Source organism: Electrophorus electricus, chromosome 9 (assembly GCF_041902795.1).
Source record: "Electrophorus electricus isolate QZ-2024a chromosome 9, ASM4190279v1, whole genome shotgun sequence".
Classification (NCBI taxonomy): domain Eukaryota; kingdom Metazoa; phylum Chordata; class Actinopteri; order Gymnotiformes; family Gymnotidae; genus Electrophorus; species Electrophorus electricus.
In genome coordinates this window covers 20,623,475-20,639,652 of record NC_137505.1, presented here as the reverse complement: position 1 = coordinate 20,639,652, position 16,178 = coordinate 20,623,475, and the positions used below count along the sequence as shown (strand labels likewise).

At 43.2% G+C, this 16,178-nt stretch overlaps 2 protein-coding genes across 12 annotated transcripts in view; both read right to left on the bottom strand.

The window, feature by feature from the left end:
• Positions 1 to 3,466, bottom strand: part of epb41l5 (erythrocyte membrane protein band 4.1 like 5) — a 29,019-nt gene extending 25,553 nt beyond the window's left edge. For 4 of the 5 annotated variants that reach the window (XM_035522814.2, XM_035522815.2, XM_035522818.2 and 1 more), the window contains exons 1-2: positions 3,250 to 3,465; positions 2,510 to 2,712 (exon numbers count right to left, since the gene is read on the bottom strand). In XM_035522814.2, the coding sequence (XP_035378707.1) occupies positions 2,510 to 2,689 (180 nt within the window). In that variant the 5' untranslated portion in view covers positions 2,690 to 2,712; positions 3,250 to 3,465. Of the gene's footprint in view, positions 1 to 2,509; positions 2,713 to 3,249 lie in introns of all 5 variants that reach the window. The other variant, XM_035522817.2, reaches the window with a different exon arrangement.
• A 1,670-nt stretch (positions 3,467 to 5,136) lies between these two features.
• Positions 5,137 to 16,178, bottom strand: part of ptpn4a (protein tyrosine phosphatase non-receptor type 4a) — a 33,366-nt gene continuing 22,324 nt past the window's right edge. For 6 of the 7 annotated variants that reach the window (XM_027032999.3, XM_035522897.2, XM_027032987.3 and 3 more), the window contains 12 exons: positions 14,349 to 14,493; positions 13,928 to 14,011; positions 13,729 to 13,785; positions 12,735 to 12,891; positions 12,112 to 12,278; positions 10,790 to 10,880; positions 10,645 to 10,706; positions 10,400 to 10,546; positions 10,065 to 10,193; positions 9,830 to 9,978; positions 9,286 to 9,421; positions 5,137 to 8,641 (listed from right to left, as the gene is read on the bottom strand). In XM_027032999.3, coding sequence (XP_026888800.2) covers positions 8,516 to 8,641; positions 9,286 to 9,421; positions 9,830 to 9,978; positions 10,065 to 10,193; positions 10,400 to 10,546; positions 10,645 to 10,706; positions 10,790 to 10,880; positions 12,112 to 12,278; positions 12,735 to 12,891; positions 13,729 to 13,785; positions 13,928 to 14,011; positions 14,349 to 14,493 — 1,450 coding nt within the window. In that variant the 3' untranslated portion in view covers positions 5,137 to 8,515. Of the gene's footprint in view, positions 8,642 to 9,285; positions 9,422 to 9,771; positions 9,979 to 10,064; positions 10,194 to 10,399; positions 10,547 to 10,644; positions 10,707 to 10,789; positions 10,881 to 12,111; positions 12,279 to 12,734; positions 12,892 to 13,728; positions 13,786 to 13,927; positions 14,012 to 14,348; positions 14,494 to 16,178 lie in introns of those variants that run through there. The other variant, XR_014125248.1, reaches the window with a different exon arrangement.

Below are 16,178 nucleotides of genomic sequence, written 5' to 3'. Positions count from 1 at the left end.
TCTGTATCTGTCTGGATTTAGAAATTTCAGTCTAACAAGTACTTGAAATAACGACAATACAGGCCTGAAAAATCATGCTCAACTCCATAAGATGAATCTTTCTTCCCTATTGTCAGTTTCTGTAGTATGTGTCTTAACAACAGGTAGACAAGACATTTAGACAGATAGAAATTTCAGCAGCAGTTATTAAACTCTAACAAATTAGATACCACATGGAAAACATTAGTCTACTGATTTCAAACTGTGAAAGAGACTGTGATATAATAAGACCATCAACATGAGCGAATGGTGTATGTAAAACAGCCCACATATAACAGAAAACATAGGATTTAGTATAAATCTCCGCCTCAAATAAAATATGGGAGTTTTGATTGATAGGCCAAATAACCCAGATTCATGCAGGGGCCTTCTGCTAGCTCCCATAATGGCTTGCATTCAAAGTAACAGAATATTTACAGGAAATGCGCTAGTTCTGAGACATGTATGCATGAACCATTTTAGACTCTAAACAGAAAAGGAGGCAACAGTGACCACACCGACGCCCCTCGATGCTTTTATTTACTTTTCTCACCCGCACGGGACACTTTTGGTAAACATTCCTGCAACCATTAGTCATGTATCCCTGGTGCATCCGCTAATCGTTCAGCACTTTGCTGATAACGATGGGAGCAGTGCGGAATTTAGAACGTGCGTCTGAGGTGAGAACAAAGCAAGCCCAGGCTGATTATGATGCCAGCTGAAACCAGACCGAAACGAGACACGCATATTCGATTTCAATGCGGGCCCCTTCCAGCCTGCAAGCCAACAGGCAAACATCTCCGTGGACACCTCTCAGAGTGCGGTCAGAAAAAACCCCCGCAGGCCTTGGGTGGGTGCAGCCTGGAGCAGTTAGCCCTCATTAAAAGGAGAGAGTGTGTATAACACCCAACACCTAGCCTAGGATCATCAATGCTTAAGGATGCAGGCATACCCTCGGACAGATACACATACGCGAAGCTCTCTGAACTGCTGAAAAACTTCAGTCTTCGAAGCTTTTATTCTGCTATACCCCACATTAGGAATAAACGATCACAAGAAACAAGAACAATCTTACCAAGCCATAAAAATTATGGGGGGGGGGAGAAAAAAAAAGATTGTTATTGCAAAAACACATTCAGGAGCGTAATAATCCTCCCGGTTCACGTGAGGGATATGAAGCATCAAAGTTCAAAGTTTATTTGCACAGTATAACTGGCAGTGAAATGCCTTTAGCGATTGCTCTGCCCTTAGCCGAGGATTGCTCTGCATGTCCCCGCACCGCTTCAACTCCCCCACACGCTTCCATCAAGAAACCAAATGGTGCCCACCCTGGGCATGCCAGCCCAGGCTGAGGCCCTGCAGAAGTGGCCTGAGGTGGCAGCCTAACTCCCTGCTCCCAGTAAACCCCGCAGGAGACTGAGAGGAGTGAGCCTGTCTGCAGCAGATCGCGAGGCCGCAATTGATTGGAACGTGGTGCGACGTGTGCCGGTCACGTCACAGCCAAGTGATTCCAGCCTGATTCTGTTAGTCATTAACACTGGAGCTCACTGGCACCAGTATGGCCTTCCATCCTCCACCTATGTGAACTGGAAAGAACCCAAACAGCATGCAGAACCAGTCCAGATAAAAAGCCTGTACGGCCAAACCACTTCTGGGCAGATCAACTTCCAAGGAATTTGATTAAGACTTTCACATTTTTCATATCCGTCAAACATTTGCAGATGGAAATCACCAGAATTACAACTGTAATATGAGGGGTTTGGAAAGTGAACTGAGTTTTCAGGGATTGTGAGCTAATTTTGGGTTAGTTTCCTCATAAAATTATTTTTAAATGATTTTTTTTATTTTTTTAATCTCCAGCCATATACTTTGCTATAAATTTCCTCTTTCTGGCTAATCTGCACTTTTCTTATATAAACTCAGTTTATACACTTAGAGTATACCACTCCAGAGCTTGGTGAAGCAGCACTGACCTTGACTACTAAACCTAATCCAGCCTCAGTTTGGAGTATACAAGCCACGCTAAAATGATGGAACTTTACCTTTGTAAAGTCCAGAATAAGCAGGACAATCGTCTGTCTACAAGACACATCATGAAAAGCATGTGCAGGGAAAGTTCAGTGGCCTACTGTGGAAAATTAATCCTCGACAGAGGCTTCAGTTGGTCAAACTCCTGTTAACTCTGTCATTCGCTGCAGCCTCCTGGCCAGAAGTCCAAGAATTTTTAACAAGGCCCTTAAATAATAAGCTGGAACTGCAGAGGCCACAATACTTGCGCAAAACTGGGAGGGCAACACGAAAGCGTTTCATAATTACAGTATTAGTCACGAAACAAACGCAACCCAACTGGCATTGCAAGAGCTCTTACCATAAAAAATAACCTAACAACAAATTATTATTAAAATGAATCTTCTGAAGAACTAACACAGCCTGAAAAAGGTACACTACTCATCTGAAAAACTGCTATTTTAGAGTCTTCATATATCCATACCGGTAAGTCGACACTAACGTCTGTGCCGTCCAGCAGCGCCACTCGGCAGGTAATGACGGACTTGGCGTCTCCAGCCGCAGGGATGTGCGTGTTTGCGCGCTGGGCCTCCCGGTGTCGGGCTTTCTCCGCCTGCCTGCGGACGGACCGCCGGCCCAGAGTCCGGCGGAGAAAGCTGAGCATGGTCGGTGAACCGTGTGAACTCCCTGTGAAGAGGAATAAGACGGGTCTCAGTGGCTTTAAACAGCAGGACACTACAGGACACTACCCATTCAGCGTCAGCTGGTTAAGGCACAAAAGTAACTGGTGGGTGTTCAGGAGGAGGAAGCCACGCCGTTGTAGCGTTTCTAAGGAATTGTAAGGAAGTTAAAGATTAGGATGCAGGTAGCAATCTGCCAAATTCTCTCCAACGACGGCACTTGCGTTTCCAACTTTAAAAAAAAAAAAAAACCCAAAAAAAAACCAAAAAAAAAACCCCAAAAAGCCTGTTGCTGTTCAGCGATCCATCATGCGACCTATCCGACTGCAAATACAGCTGACAACTGCCAGAATTCATGCAAACTCCAAATGCAACTATCCACTTGCTTACATTATCATTACCTGTTTGTTTACAACAAACATGCACATTTACAAACGCCACATAGCTCAAACAGATGGTTAGATTTGCGGATTGCATGTGCAGGCTGCATGGCTGTGGCGACTCCACTTGTTGATCCGGAGTCCCGAGACAAAGCGGCACGTACCAGTGGCTTCTCCCGATCCCAGTCCGATCCCAGTACGATCCCAGTGCAGATAGTCCTTGCACTTCGGAACTAATCAGAAACCAGCCTTGTGTTTTGCATTACCCATGCCCATCGCGTAAGCCCTCCTTAATGCGGTGTTCCTCCAACAAGAAATACAAACGCGAGCTAATTTCCCATGTAGCGTTAGGAGGGTGTTTTTCCCTCAGGAAATGACGTTGACCTACATCCCTAAGAGTGGATTTACATTTAAAGGGCCAGAATTTACATGCAAACCACATTTGGATGTAATATTTAGGTAGTGGAATGTTTAATGGCTGCATATCGCCTTGTTTTGATTAGTGTCTATATGCTGAAGGTTTCCAGTCACATAACTAACCCATTTCTGTGATGAGGCACAATGTTATTTCCCCCCTGACGACTCCATCATAAAACTGAATGGAAAAGCAGTGAGTTGCTGATGTTGGACTGGATTGGTGACTACAATGCACAAATCTTTTTATCCCAAGACTACCCAGTCAGCAAAGACATGGTTGGTTTATAACTGAGCTAAGAGGAGCTGGCAGATACGGCCTTAGCTATACTTTCAATTGGCATGGATTTGTTACACCTAAACTGGAATTTGTTTAATGGTATAATACTTTTTTTTCTTCCTCTCAGAATATCCTATTCAGTCAGACACTGAACTGTAAGAAATGTCCTCTAGCCTTAATGCACATGGACATAAATTAAGGTTTATATTTGCAGTCTTATATCAAATAAACTGTAACATCACCTCAAAGTTTTGAAGTATTCATTCTTTATTTCATTAATGAATATTTTGTAATCTGACAGATGAACACTAAATAAAGTGTTATAAACACAAACAAGGATATTAACATTAAAAAGCAATGTAGACTATAAATCGTTTGTGTAAACGTCTGTAGCATTATCTGAAATTGGTAAAGAAATAGTAAGGCAAGCCATATGCAACAAAACGTTATTTAATGAAATGTCACTGTGCATCAAGAATTGTGCCATAATCTCTCCCCATTTTTGTCTGTCACCTCCCTTTACACAGCTGGCCAGGCATTTCTAGGCAATTGCTGGTTTTTACAACAGTGCCACCCACTGGGTTTTTTGAGGATTTTACCACCTGTAGGAAGCAGAAATTCCCAAATGATACAGGGACGCACAGGTGGGGAAGAGTGTTTACTGACTACAAACTAAAGAGAAGTTATATAAACACTTGGCATAAAATAAGACGCTCATATAGCCTTAGGCAGTCCCGTGCAATGTGATAACCCCGAGAGGCAAAGAGAGCGTTTGAGATCGTACTCTTACTACGTGACCTCAAGCCAGTTTTTCCCCTCTTCACTCATTATGATGCCACTGATTTCTAAACGCATAACAAATGTGTTGGGAACCTCCTGTTATTGCCTTTGCCAGCAGGGGGTGCCAGAGTTGGATGCAACGAGAAGGAGAAACCCTGGACGCCCCACCGAAGTCAGTGTGTGAAAACGGAGGAAAACACTGGAGAATAGCCTGAAGTTACATTCCACATTTAATGGCTTGAGCTTTAAAGCAGAAGGAGCAGTAGGAGCAATGAAAGCCTTTATAAAGATGAAAAACCAAAAAGACAAGGGAAGGAATATAGTTACCTTTCTATGTAGTTCACACTGAGTTTGGTGGTTGGTGAAATCGGTCAGTTAAGAGGAATTTGAAAGATGAATGGAGGTCTATGGAGTGTAAAAGCATCCCATGAATAAGGGAGGCCAATCTGGGGGGAAAATGTAGTGAAAGCAGTTAAACAAATGATTAGAGTAAGTCAGTGGGGGAAAGGAAGGGAAAGACTATCCTATCTACTTAAACATTACGTCCTTGGCAAAGTAAAAAAAAAAAAATTGAATGTAACATCACATTCCTTTTATTTAAAAGATTTTTTAATATACAATATTGTATTCACACTGTCCAGAATATTTACAAAATTCAACAATTGGCACAAGTTTTCTTTCTTACAGGTGTCCATAGGGAACAAAAAAATATAATGTCAACAAGACTTTATAAATGTTTCATTATGTATGTCTGAGGAGCTTTCATGAACTTCTCTGGTGGAAAGTGCTGTCCTTTTTCACAAGGCATGAAACATTTAATTTTTCAAAAATTGCTCAGTTTTCCATTTGCCTCAACATATCAAAACCTGAATTTTTATGCTGGATGGGTTTTGCTTGGGTGTTCAGGAGGAGAGAGATATTAATCCTTCCCCTTAACTCATGTCCCTAAAATGCCTGATTCTCAAGCAAAAACCCACATTTCTATTATGCATACGGTACCCACTACTAGGGCTCAAGCTTGACCATGGACTAATTTCCAGTACTATTAGAGGAATATGCAACAGAACTAACATGTAACATTTCATGTTCTGCAGAGCTGTGCAGGGTTCACAAGACTCGCAAGTCCAAAATTGTTTCTTATTGTCCAGCGGTTTCCTCAGTAAGAAATGATGAACCTGAAAATGCAGCATGCTGAACAGGGCGTGTGAAATAGCTGACGGAATGGGACATGGGCTTTTTGATGTAGGTAAAGCTCATAAATTGCTGATTGTTGTGTACAAATATATATTAGCATATTTAGTTTGAATCAGGCTCTCTATAATTAGGCTAGGCTAAGAAAACACAAGAAACAGTTAACAGAACAAGTCAACTTGCTATCCTGAAGCATACACCGCACTGAATCATTTTGCTGAATCGCCTAAGGCCAGGGTCTGGGAAAGGTCATGACGAGGCACGCATACATTTCCACCACAACACAAACACCACAAATGGCCGCATCATAAATACACAAACATACAGTACTAGCAGAGCAAGCCAGAACACCCGCTCATGCGCGTGTACGCTCGTGCACACAGTCCCCTTTCTCTGTTTGTGCAGTGTTGGGTAATAGGCTTGGCAATGATTTCACCGTCATGCAGGCTCGGCATAGTTAGATGCTGTGCTGCATATGCACAAGAGTGTCACCCACTGAGCCGTGCTGACAGCACGATCAAAACCCAGGAACATATGTGATCTCCTAGCTACAGACCAGAAATGGAAAGGTCAGATTATACACATACGTACACACACACATACATACATACATACATATGTGTGTGTGTGTGTGTGTGTGTGTGTGTGTGTATAAAAACACCCCTTGTACAAAACCAACACATGGGGGGGGGGGGGGGGGCTGACAAAAAAAACCAAAAAAACAACAACAACAAAAAAAAACCCCAGGGCCTATACCCATGATGTTCGATTTAGCATGTAATGCACCAACTTTACAATATAGTTGTATGTATAAAGTAATTTCTATATAAAAAAATGCACACATACAAAATTGCCTGCAGCAAGAAGAGTCAACTACACCCCTTGACAGAAGATGAGCTTTTAAGTGGAAACAGTTTATTTCAAGAGAATGTTCAATTCCTGTCTCCTGTCTTTTACAAAGCTATTGCATACGAAACTTTTAAAGGGGGCCTCATGAATAAACTTAAATGTATTCAAGATTTGTAGGCATAAACGATATGTCTGGCAAATGTCAATAGAACTTTTTCTATAAAAGTACAGCTTGTATGATGATAGCCAATTTGTCTTTTTGAGCTGAGGCATTCGAAGAAGGTTCAGTGGCAGTGTGAATGCATAATGAATTCTGGACATGCTGTCGTCAAGACGACAAATCAGGTTTTTCCATCAGCATAACAGCTCTGTTAAGTAGCTGTAAAATGTGAAAAATCCCCAAAAAGCAGTTTTTGTGGGCCTATTCAGACTGATAAAAGATCAGTGATCGCAGCTGTAGCGATTAGACCATGTGAACTACCTGTAACTTGAAGAGGCACAAATGTAAACACTGATGCATGTCCATGACAAACCCCCTTTCCCCCCGTACTATAGAACTAAAGATCCAGTTACGTAAGTACTGTGCACAAAGTCTTGTAAAAGTTGCTCAGTGACGTGTGATGATCCCATCCCAACACTCAATTAAGTCAAGCAAAAAAAAAAAGCTTAAAAAAAAAAAAAAAGACAGCAAGCATGGTCACTTAGGGTTATGGACACACGCACACGCACACACAGCAACTCAAAGTGCTCTAGGTTTCTTGGCAATCGCATGGATTTCAATAAAAACAAAGAAATTAATAAATAAAAACTGTCACCTGTACCCCCATCAAAAAAAAAAACAACAACAAAAAAAAAGCCCCAAACCAACCAACCCCCCCCCCCCCCCCCCCAAAAAAAAACAAAAAACAACAAACCAAACCACCACAATAGGGGTGGGGTTATGGGGTGCTAACAACATCCAGCTAAAGTACTATTATTCTCTTAATGAATAAGTAACACAAATCAATTTATAAAATGCATTTTTGTTCAACGGATAGGGCTCGGCATTAAAACTAAAGCACAATAAATACCCTTAAAAAAAAATACATTTGTTCATCTGCCACACAGGCACCCAGGCCTTGAGTGCATTTCCACTGGGTGCATCTCCATTTTTATTCTATTCCCATTAGCAAGGCGAGCACATATTTAATAATTAAAACAACAACAACAAACAAACAAAAAAAAAAAAACACCCAACACAACTCTTTCTCACTCCCTCAATCAGGACTGCCTTTCTATACTCACATATGGCACTACAGCAAACTCCATTATTTTCATGTTCAACATACATTTTTATATACTTTTTCAAACCCTGGACACTCAGAAGAAAAAGTCCCTACAAGTACCAAATTCAACTTTATTGGATTTTGTTTTGTTTTTGTCTTGTTTTTCCCCTCCCTCTCCTTGAAGCTTGGCAAATAGTCCATTTGCCAGCATAAAGTGCAACAGTGCTTATGTCCTATGTAGGTTATGTTTCTGGCTCAACAGTTTTTGTTTTTTTTTTCTTCTCCATTGCTTTTGGTGTGTTTCCTGGGGTTTTGCGCGGTGCCTTGAAAAACTATGCAGTACCGAACACCCTTATTACGTTGCCTAACGGTCCGAATCTGCCCTAAATGGTGTTTTTTTTTTTTTCTTCAAAGATCTAAAAGGCATTGCACACCATCTAAAAAAAATAAAAATAAATAAAAATAATAATAGTGATACAACTTCAGCTTGGTATTTGTATTACTGTTGGAAATTCCAAATTTCTCTTCTTTTGTTATGACAAATGTGCAAAGCTTTGCCATTGGAACCACCGGAAAACATTCAAATCTAAGATCTTTCCTTGTATGTGGGGGCATCTGCGGTGCAACACTTTTTCAAGGCCCTGAATATCCTCAAGTAGAGCAGGATCCAGGGCTCTGTCTGGAAAGGTCGGCCTTGGGCGCTGTGGGCTTCACTGCTCTCAGTAGCCCTTGCTCATAGACCTTGAGAATGGCCTCGCACACAAACTTGAACTGGCTCTGAGAAAAAAGAAAGCAAAAGACACAAATACATATGACACGCAAGCAGGTGTAGTAGGACTTGTCAACTTAGCATCTTTAAAACTATAGTGCACAAGTTGCCATGCGTTGGAAAGGCAAATGTATCTACCAAGGGGTGGGAGCGAGAGGAAAACAGTAAGGCTCAGTGTGTGTGTGTGTGTGTGTGTGTACATCTGCGGGCAGGCCTTCCCCCTCTCCCCGTGTCTAATTAGCCTGCAGCCGTGCTGCAGCCCCAGGGCAGGAAGCCTTCATTAAGGTCATTACATAACCCAACCGAATTAGAGCAGCTGCTACATCGGCAGCTCGGTTGTGGAGACCTGGCTAGCCCTGTTCGGGGCCACATGACATCACTACACGCCACACACCATCTATCCCTGTTCTGGATCCATACGCTCTTAGGTGTGGCTGATGACTATAAAATAAACTAAACAATAAAAAGGACAAAGTAAAAAAAAAAAAAAAAAAAAAAAAAAAAAAAAAAAAAGATGACAGGAAGACAAATGTTCTCCTTGTCCAAGTTTCAACACAATGAATATTTCACATCTTTGGAGCCCATACTGTTTTCTTCCCTTAATGTCGAATATCCTCTGTGTAAGGGGGGTGAGCTGGAAAACAGAACTCACAGGGGTCTGGATCATCATGGCTCGTTGGTCCCTCATGGTTCTCACAACGTCCAGCGGATACACTGGCTGACTGCACTCCATTAAACACATTGCTGTCTCCATGGTGATGAGAACTCCTGTTCGGCCAATCCCAGCGCTGGGCAGAGAGAGGAGGGAGAGGGAGAGGAGCAAAGATAGGAGGAGAGAAAGGAGAGAAAGGGAGGGGCCATGGGGATGAGTGACTAGAGATTTCTGTTGAGCCCCAGGGTCTCAGTCTTGAGTACAGTTTAAAAAAAAAAGAAAAAGAAAAATTTAAATTCTGGAATTGGTGATCTGAAGAGAGCACATGCACTCCTTGTTAAATATTGAGCTAATCTCGTATGAGAGTCTGGGTAGAGGAGAATGGTGGATGAGAGAGAAGACAAACAAGTCACTGTACTGCTGGGGAACATGGATCTGAAAATAGCACCCGAACATAGGTCTGATTCATAATGTTGTATCATTCACCTCTAAAAAGGAGCATGGACCTTCCTTGGGATCTGTCACAACCACAGTAACTAATCACCTGCAATGCACCACAACCGGCTCATCTTTTCCTGCTCTTTTACTCCGGACCAGAGCCACAAAATCCAAGAAATCGGTGGAGTCATCAGGCACTCCGTGGTCGGGCCAGGCCAGATACTGAATTTGGGTCAGCCCCCTGCTCTCTTCAGTCTGAGGTAACAAAACAAATACAAGCATCTTTCAGAAACATGAGTTTTAGGTTTGGACCATTTGTGTGTGTGCTTTTTAAAATTTACCTCAGTGTGAGTGAGAGTCATGTCTCGAACCAAGAAAGCAGAGGTTCCTTCCTCAGTTTGGCAGGAAACCTGGAATCCACCATAGGTGTCAGTCCCTGAGGAATTGGGCCAGTACTGATGACATTTCACCTGAAGCAAGGAAGTATGGGTTATAAAAAGAGAATACATGCCCCCCCCCCAAAAAAAAACCCCACAACAACAATAACAACAACAACAACAATGGGAAAAGAGTTTAAATTATAGTAAACATTAGCAAATTAGATGGATTTAGAACTGTGCCTTGTGGGACCTCTTTACAGAATCCTTGTCGGAAAGAAGTGGAGGGTAACCCTTACTCTGCCTCTTTCCACCTGAGTGGTGAGCATTACCACCATGGAGGAGCCCTGCTCCCAGGTCATCTGCCAGAAGTCAGTGCATGTGTTGGGTAGGGGCCCTTGGCAGGCGATGTAGCGATTGATGATACTAGAAGCGGGAATTTCCATCTGAAAATTTACCAGCCAAAGACAAACTCAGAAACAGAAGTGTACGGTAATCACTATGCAGTTGTACTTGTATGTACTTGTAATAATTTGGAGCTCACATTTATGTAATTTGCATTGATGTAGTCATCTGTGCCTTTCAAGATGACCCGTGTGGCATCGTCTAAAGTAGAAGGTCATGGAACATGGTAAATATAAAAGCCCCAGTCCAAGTCACGTATTAAAAAGAGGCATGATGATACTCACAAGGTGAGATGTCTCTGTAGCGATTTTTGGAAATGTTTTGAGGTAATTTGGCACATGACATTGTCATTCCAGGCCTTTTACGGTAAAGTTGCTTCAAAGAAAAATAAAAATACCAATGAGTATACATCCTCCAAAGCATAAATTAACAGATGTAGTCACACCAGACACATCCTCCTTGTAGAGCCTAGTCTTTGCCTGATAATTTGATTATATAAGGAAGCAAGTAGAGATTAGAGATTTGAAAAGTTTTCTGTAAGAAATAATAATAAAAAAAAGTCTAAGGACAGCTGACAAGTTCTACATTAGAGACATGTTCTACAGTCCAGCTCACCTCTCCAAAACAGTATAATGCCAAAATGAATGTTTAAAGAGAATGTACCTGCCGTGTTCTACATGTAACACATGCAGTGCAATGAAATAAAGAATACAAAACCATCATTATCTTGTTTTTCCCTTTTCTTTTTTTAAACACAGAAAATTTGCATATGATGAGGCTAAACCACGAGTACCGACTGGATTTAGCACGTCTACCACAGATTTTGCAAGGAAACCATGACCGAAAAAAAAAAAAAAAAAAGGTTCTCTTACAGCCATTCTTCCTCTGTGTGGCTTGAAGCAGATACTTTGTGGATAAAGCACACGTGCGCGTACACACAAACGCACATGCACACACACACGCACACACACACAGCCTGTATGAATAAAATTGTAGATATGACCACATCCTGATAAATGATGTGATTGCTTACATAACCCTTAGGAGGGTTCAAACTTAATGCAACACTGTACTACGCATCAACCCAACTGTTTACGATTACAGGCACCTTACACAAAGTCAAGTGTCTATATATATATTCAGGGAACTGTTACTGTAAGGTCAGCATTTTAAATCCAATCCCATACTGGTGCTCTGTTTTGGTACTACAAAGCTTATAACACTACTATAGTCTACAGATTGTCTGGTGTAGCTGTTCCCTGTTAGTTTTTTAAAAATCTTCCTTACTTTTCTACATTCCTACATTTTCCTGCATTCTTATGTCAGCTTCCAGATAACCGCATAACACTGAGAGAATACAGTTCAGAACGAATCGCTGAACAAGCAAGTCCCAAAAACCTTGCTAAAGTAAACAAGCAGTCCATCAGAGATTTTGCTCATCATGGATACAAACGTAGTAACGTCCATTTTCCCTCATCATTAACACACAGACGACTTGCCCCTTACTGAGAGGAGATTAAAATCAAAACTGTTTCAAGAGTTTGCATAACGCTCACTGCCGACAGGGTTAGTCTTTCTGGCCGAACCCATGCCAATCAAGACTCACGTCGAACTGGGCCAGCAGAGCTCCACCGCTCAGGCCCTCTCGGAGCTGCTGCATGGACTCCGTCCAGGCGTTCTGGTCCAGCTGGGAAGGGTCTGTCGGGGATTTCGCTGGGATGTACTGGAAGTCCGGCTCCATCTCCAGCTTTTCCTCCACCACATCATAGATAGCTAAAGAGTTAAAAGTATGGTTGATTGGACTCAAAATACAGGAATAACATTAGAAACCTTCAAGGAAAGTTCCAACATATAAATCAGTACAGAAGCACTCTCAAATCATCATCAGAGGCTGAATAGTTGGCAGTGCATTACATTAAGTGACATTATCTGGTATTTAGATTAATCTTTGAGAGAGGAAGACGCAACCTGCCCCTGTAAAGCAGGTAGAGCGATGGCTGAATTATAACCTCATGTTCAGCCATTTGGAAGATACATAAAGCTCCCGTTAGGAGACGTACTGCTAAAAAAAGACAGACGAGTGGAAATGTATACTTTAACGATAGCAGAGACTAAAATTATAACCCCTATAAAACAGGCACACCACTCCTAAAATATCCGACACAGTCGCTCCAAGGGAACATGGCGGGCCTATCTGTGGTGCCCCGGCGGCCCGAGCTCGGCTCTCACCATTGGGCCTGACCAGCAGGACGAGCTCCCCTGAGTGGCTTTCGCAGCTGGCCCTGATGAACATGACCACCTGGTCATGGGTGTGCTCGGAAATGTCCCGGCCGTTTATGAGCACGACCTGGTCGCCCTCGTTCAGGCGGGGCACGCACATGTCGGCCTGGGGAGACGAAGGGCACGGTTACGATGGGAATAAAACAGCAAACAAAAAACCCCACGACAGGCCGCACACCGGAGGAATCGAGTGAACGCCTTTGCAGTCACATGCTACGGCCTAGATTCTGTGCTGTATCCAGGAAGTCCTTGAAGGGTTCAAATTGCTAGAACATTTCTATGAGCAAGTGACAGTCAAGTTTTTAATCTCAATTGCTTTTTATTCTTGGCTTCAACAACTGTAGGAGGTCCTAATCTGCATGTCGTTAAATTTGCCTCTCTGGCATAGCATTCTGATCACTGGCCTGCTTTAAGGTGACTCTGGTGATTGGTGTGTCAGAGCAATTTAAAATGTTCCTAAAACAAAACAAATGCTCATGGAATTTTCCTATCGAGTCTGACATATTTATGGAGCAGCTGTTGAAACAGTTAATCAGTATAAACATCTAGTAACTATTCTTAACAATAATATTAAATTTGAATTGAATAGTGATGTGATAGAGGCAGTATTTTGTAAGGAAGCTGAGGTCGTTTGGGGTTAGGACAACCATCTATCCATGTTTTCATTAGTCCTGAAGGACTACTGATTGATTTAGGCTGAGATTTATTGATTTATTTATTTTTTTGTCTTCCCATATGCTTTTAATGTCTGCTACTTAAATTGACCCAGTGGGGTTAAATAAAGTTTATAAAGTCAAGTCCCCCTACTTTGTCTTTTGCATGTTTAGTAACTAAACTAATGTCAGAGTTTAGTAGCAGCCTTAAATAAGGTTTGGTAGTGACCTCATCAAAAGCAATCCAACAGGAGAAGGTTACATACACACAAACTATGACTGACACTTACCGATGTTCCCGGGGCCACCCGAGACACAATAACAGGCATCTTCTGATCACAACCACCCTAGGAAAGAGCATTCAGAAGCTAGAATGTTCATCACCATTCAGTTTAGAAAATTAGCAGTAAGATCTCAATTTCAGACCCCCCCCCCCCCCCCCACCACGCTCTTCTCTTTTTCTTGTTTTAAATTAAAACTACATCTTACTGTAACGTTGAATCCAAATCTCCCATTTTCATCAGGCGTCATCTTGATCAGCACAAGATTGTCATGAGGAACAACCCCATTAAGCTGAGGAGAACAATCAACCCAAACACCATTATTTATGCAGATCCCTTAAAACACATCAACCAGGGCCACTGACGCATGTCAGTGGCCAAATTCTAATTTCCACAGCCCAGGAGAACACGTTGCTTCAATGTGCTTTCAGTACTTTACAACGAGACAGTGAAACTTAATTAGATGCACAGACACGCATAAACACAGCTAAGCATTTTATTACGCTGTGAGAGGGCAACCACATTACAAGAGCAGCCACACTGTTGAGATGTGTGCCAGCCTGCTTCAATAACAGGAACTTCACAATCGTCCCTCCGGCACCGGAGCATGCGATGCACGCATGACGTACCGTCGCCTTCCCAGGAATATCGTATAGCTCGTTGACGTGGTTGTCCAGATCCTGTTGGGAGTGGGAGAGAATGAGCTGGCTCAAGTTTTTCCTGGATTGTTTAGGTGGCAGGGCAGGGGGCAGTCCATCTACACCCTCCGGAGACCTGAATCAACACCACAAACCAACAATGAGTTAATGAAATAAAGGGTACCTCCATGGGTCATACTGGGTCAGCACGGTTCACTCTGTAAGGTGCTGGTGTTAGTGGACGGCAGCAGCAGAGTCCAGAATCGATGGTCCACCGAATTACGTAAGACAGGGCTACAGCTCTCGCCTGCCATGTGTGCACGCAGCGGAAGTGCTGCGGCGGGGAGCAGAGTGGTGCCAGCTCAGCAGTCTTGGCTGCTCCTCGGTGGCAGTCGGCATCGGAGCAGACGCCCATCGCCACTGCGCCCTCCGAAAAGCCACTTAACCCAGAGCTGCTCCAACTGTTGTCCCTGGAGCTGCATGTCACTACAGACAACTAAACGCTACTCTCAAGAGTGCCATGGTCACTGCCCTTACACAACGTGTGCTATAGTGGAGGTTTGTATGTAATTTTAAATGTTCTACTGAAAGCAGTTACCACCAATATGTCGTGTAGGAATGTGTGCATGGGTGAGACAAGCATGGAAAAAGGGGCCTTTTTTTGGGGGGGGGGTTATACATGCCTGCACACACGCCTGCACAGGTGCACACACGCAGAGAAAGCGTACAGTATGTATATGTCCGTGCCCATCTGGCTGGGTGGAGCAGCTCCGATACGTGCCTGGCTTGTGGGCTCAGGCAGACGGAGCAGGTGGTTGTGTCATCCTTTGGAGCAGAGTGAGCTGAGATGAGCAAAGACTACTGAGCGTGGGTGGGGGGAGTTTGGGAGAGGGGTGGGGTAGACCTGTGTCCTTTTACTTAGCTCAGTCTTTCTGGGCACCTCCCTGATGCAGTGTGAAGTGAAGCTTCCACAGGATCCAGTGGACATTGGCCAACAACGGACGACAGCAAAACGTCTGAACGCAATTAACCAAATTCACGTTTATGTAAATGCAGCGAACCTACTAAAGCCCTTCTAAAATGGCCTCGGGATTATATCTGTGTAACAAGGGGCAAAGGAGGAAAAATTAATCATTTTCCACAGCAGGACATACATTTTCAGACCCATCTACTGCAGCAACGGTTTAAGGGGGACAGCCACAAAGAACACAGATAGGCAGTGGGGAAGGGGGAGTTATTTATCTGTTCAAAAACAGCCAGGCGCCATAAGAATACCTGCCAATGTCATTAGGACTTGGTGTATAGCAAGCCTACGGAAAGAGCACAGAGGAACGTGGTGCGTTTTCCCTAGACCGAAGCAATACGCTGTCTCTCAGAGCAGTAAACACCTATAACAGCAGCTCTGAACATGCACAGTTTCCATTTGAGACTCTTTAATGACAGTGACAGAGTGCGAAACATAATTGCGAGCCACAGACACAACAAAAACGAGGAGGTTTTATGCAATAGTAAAAACAGACGTCAAGAGGCAGTGGGGCTGAGTAGAGCTTTGGCTGACCGCGCGCGAGGAGGGGGCTGGCACATGGACTGTCAAATTCACACTGTAAACTACAACAGCCGGGACCGTGTCGAAGGCAGCAGTCTCGAAACAAACATTCGCCAAATCCCCTCAACGTTCCCTTTCAGAGGTCCACAGCTGACCCTTGAACGTTTCACAGCCGCTGCTGGAGCAGCTGTAGATGTTCTGAAGGGTGTTGGTTACCGCGCCATTAAACTTTTGATTCCGTGCCCGATCACTTAGGGATCATTACGTTCTGGCCG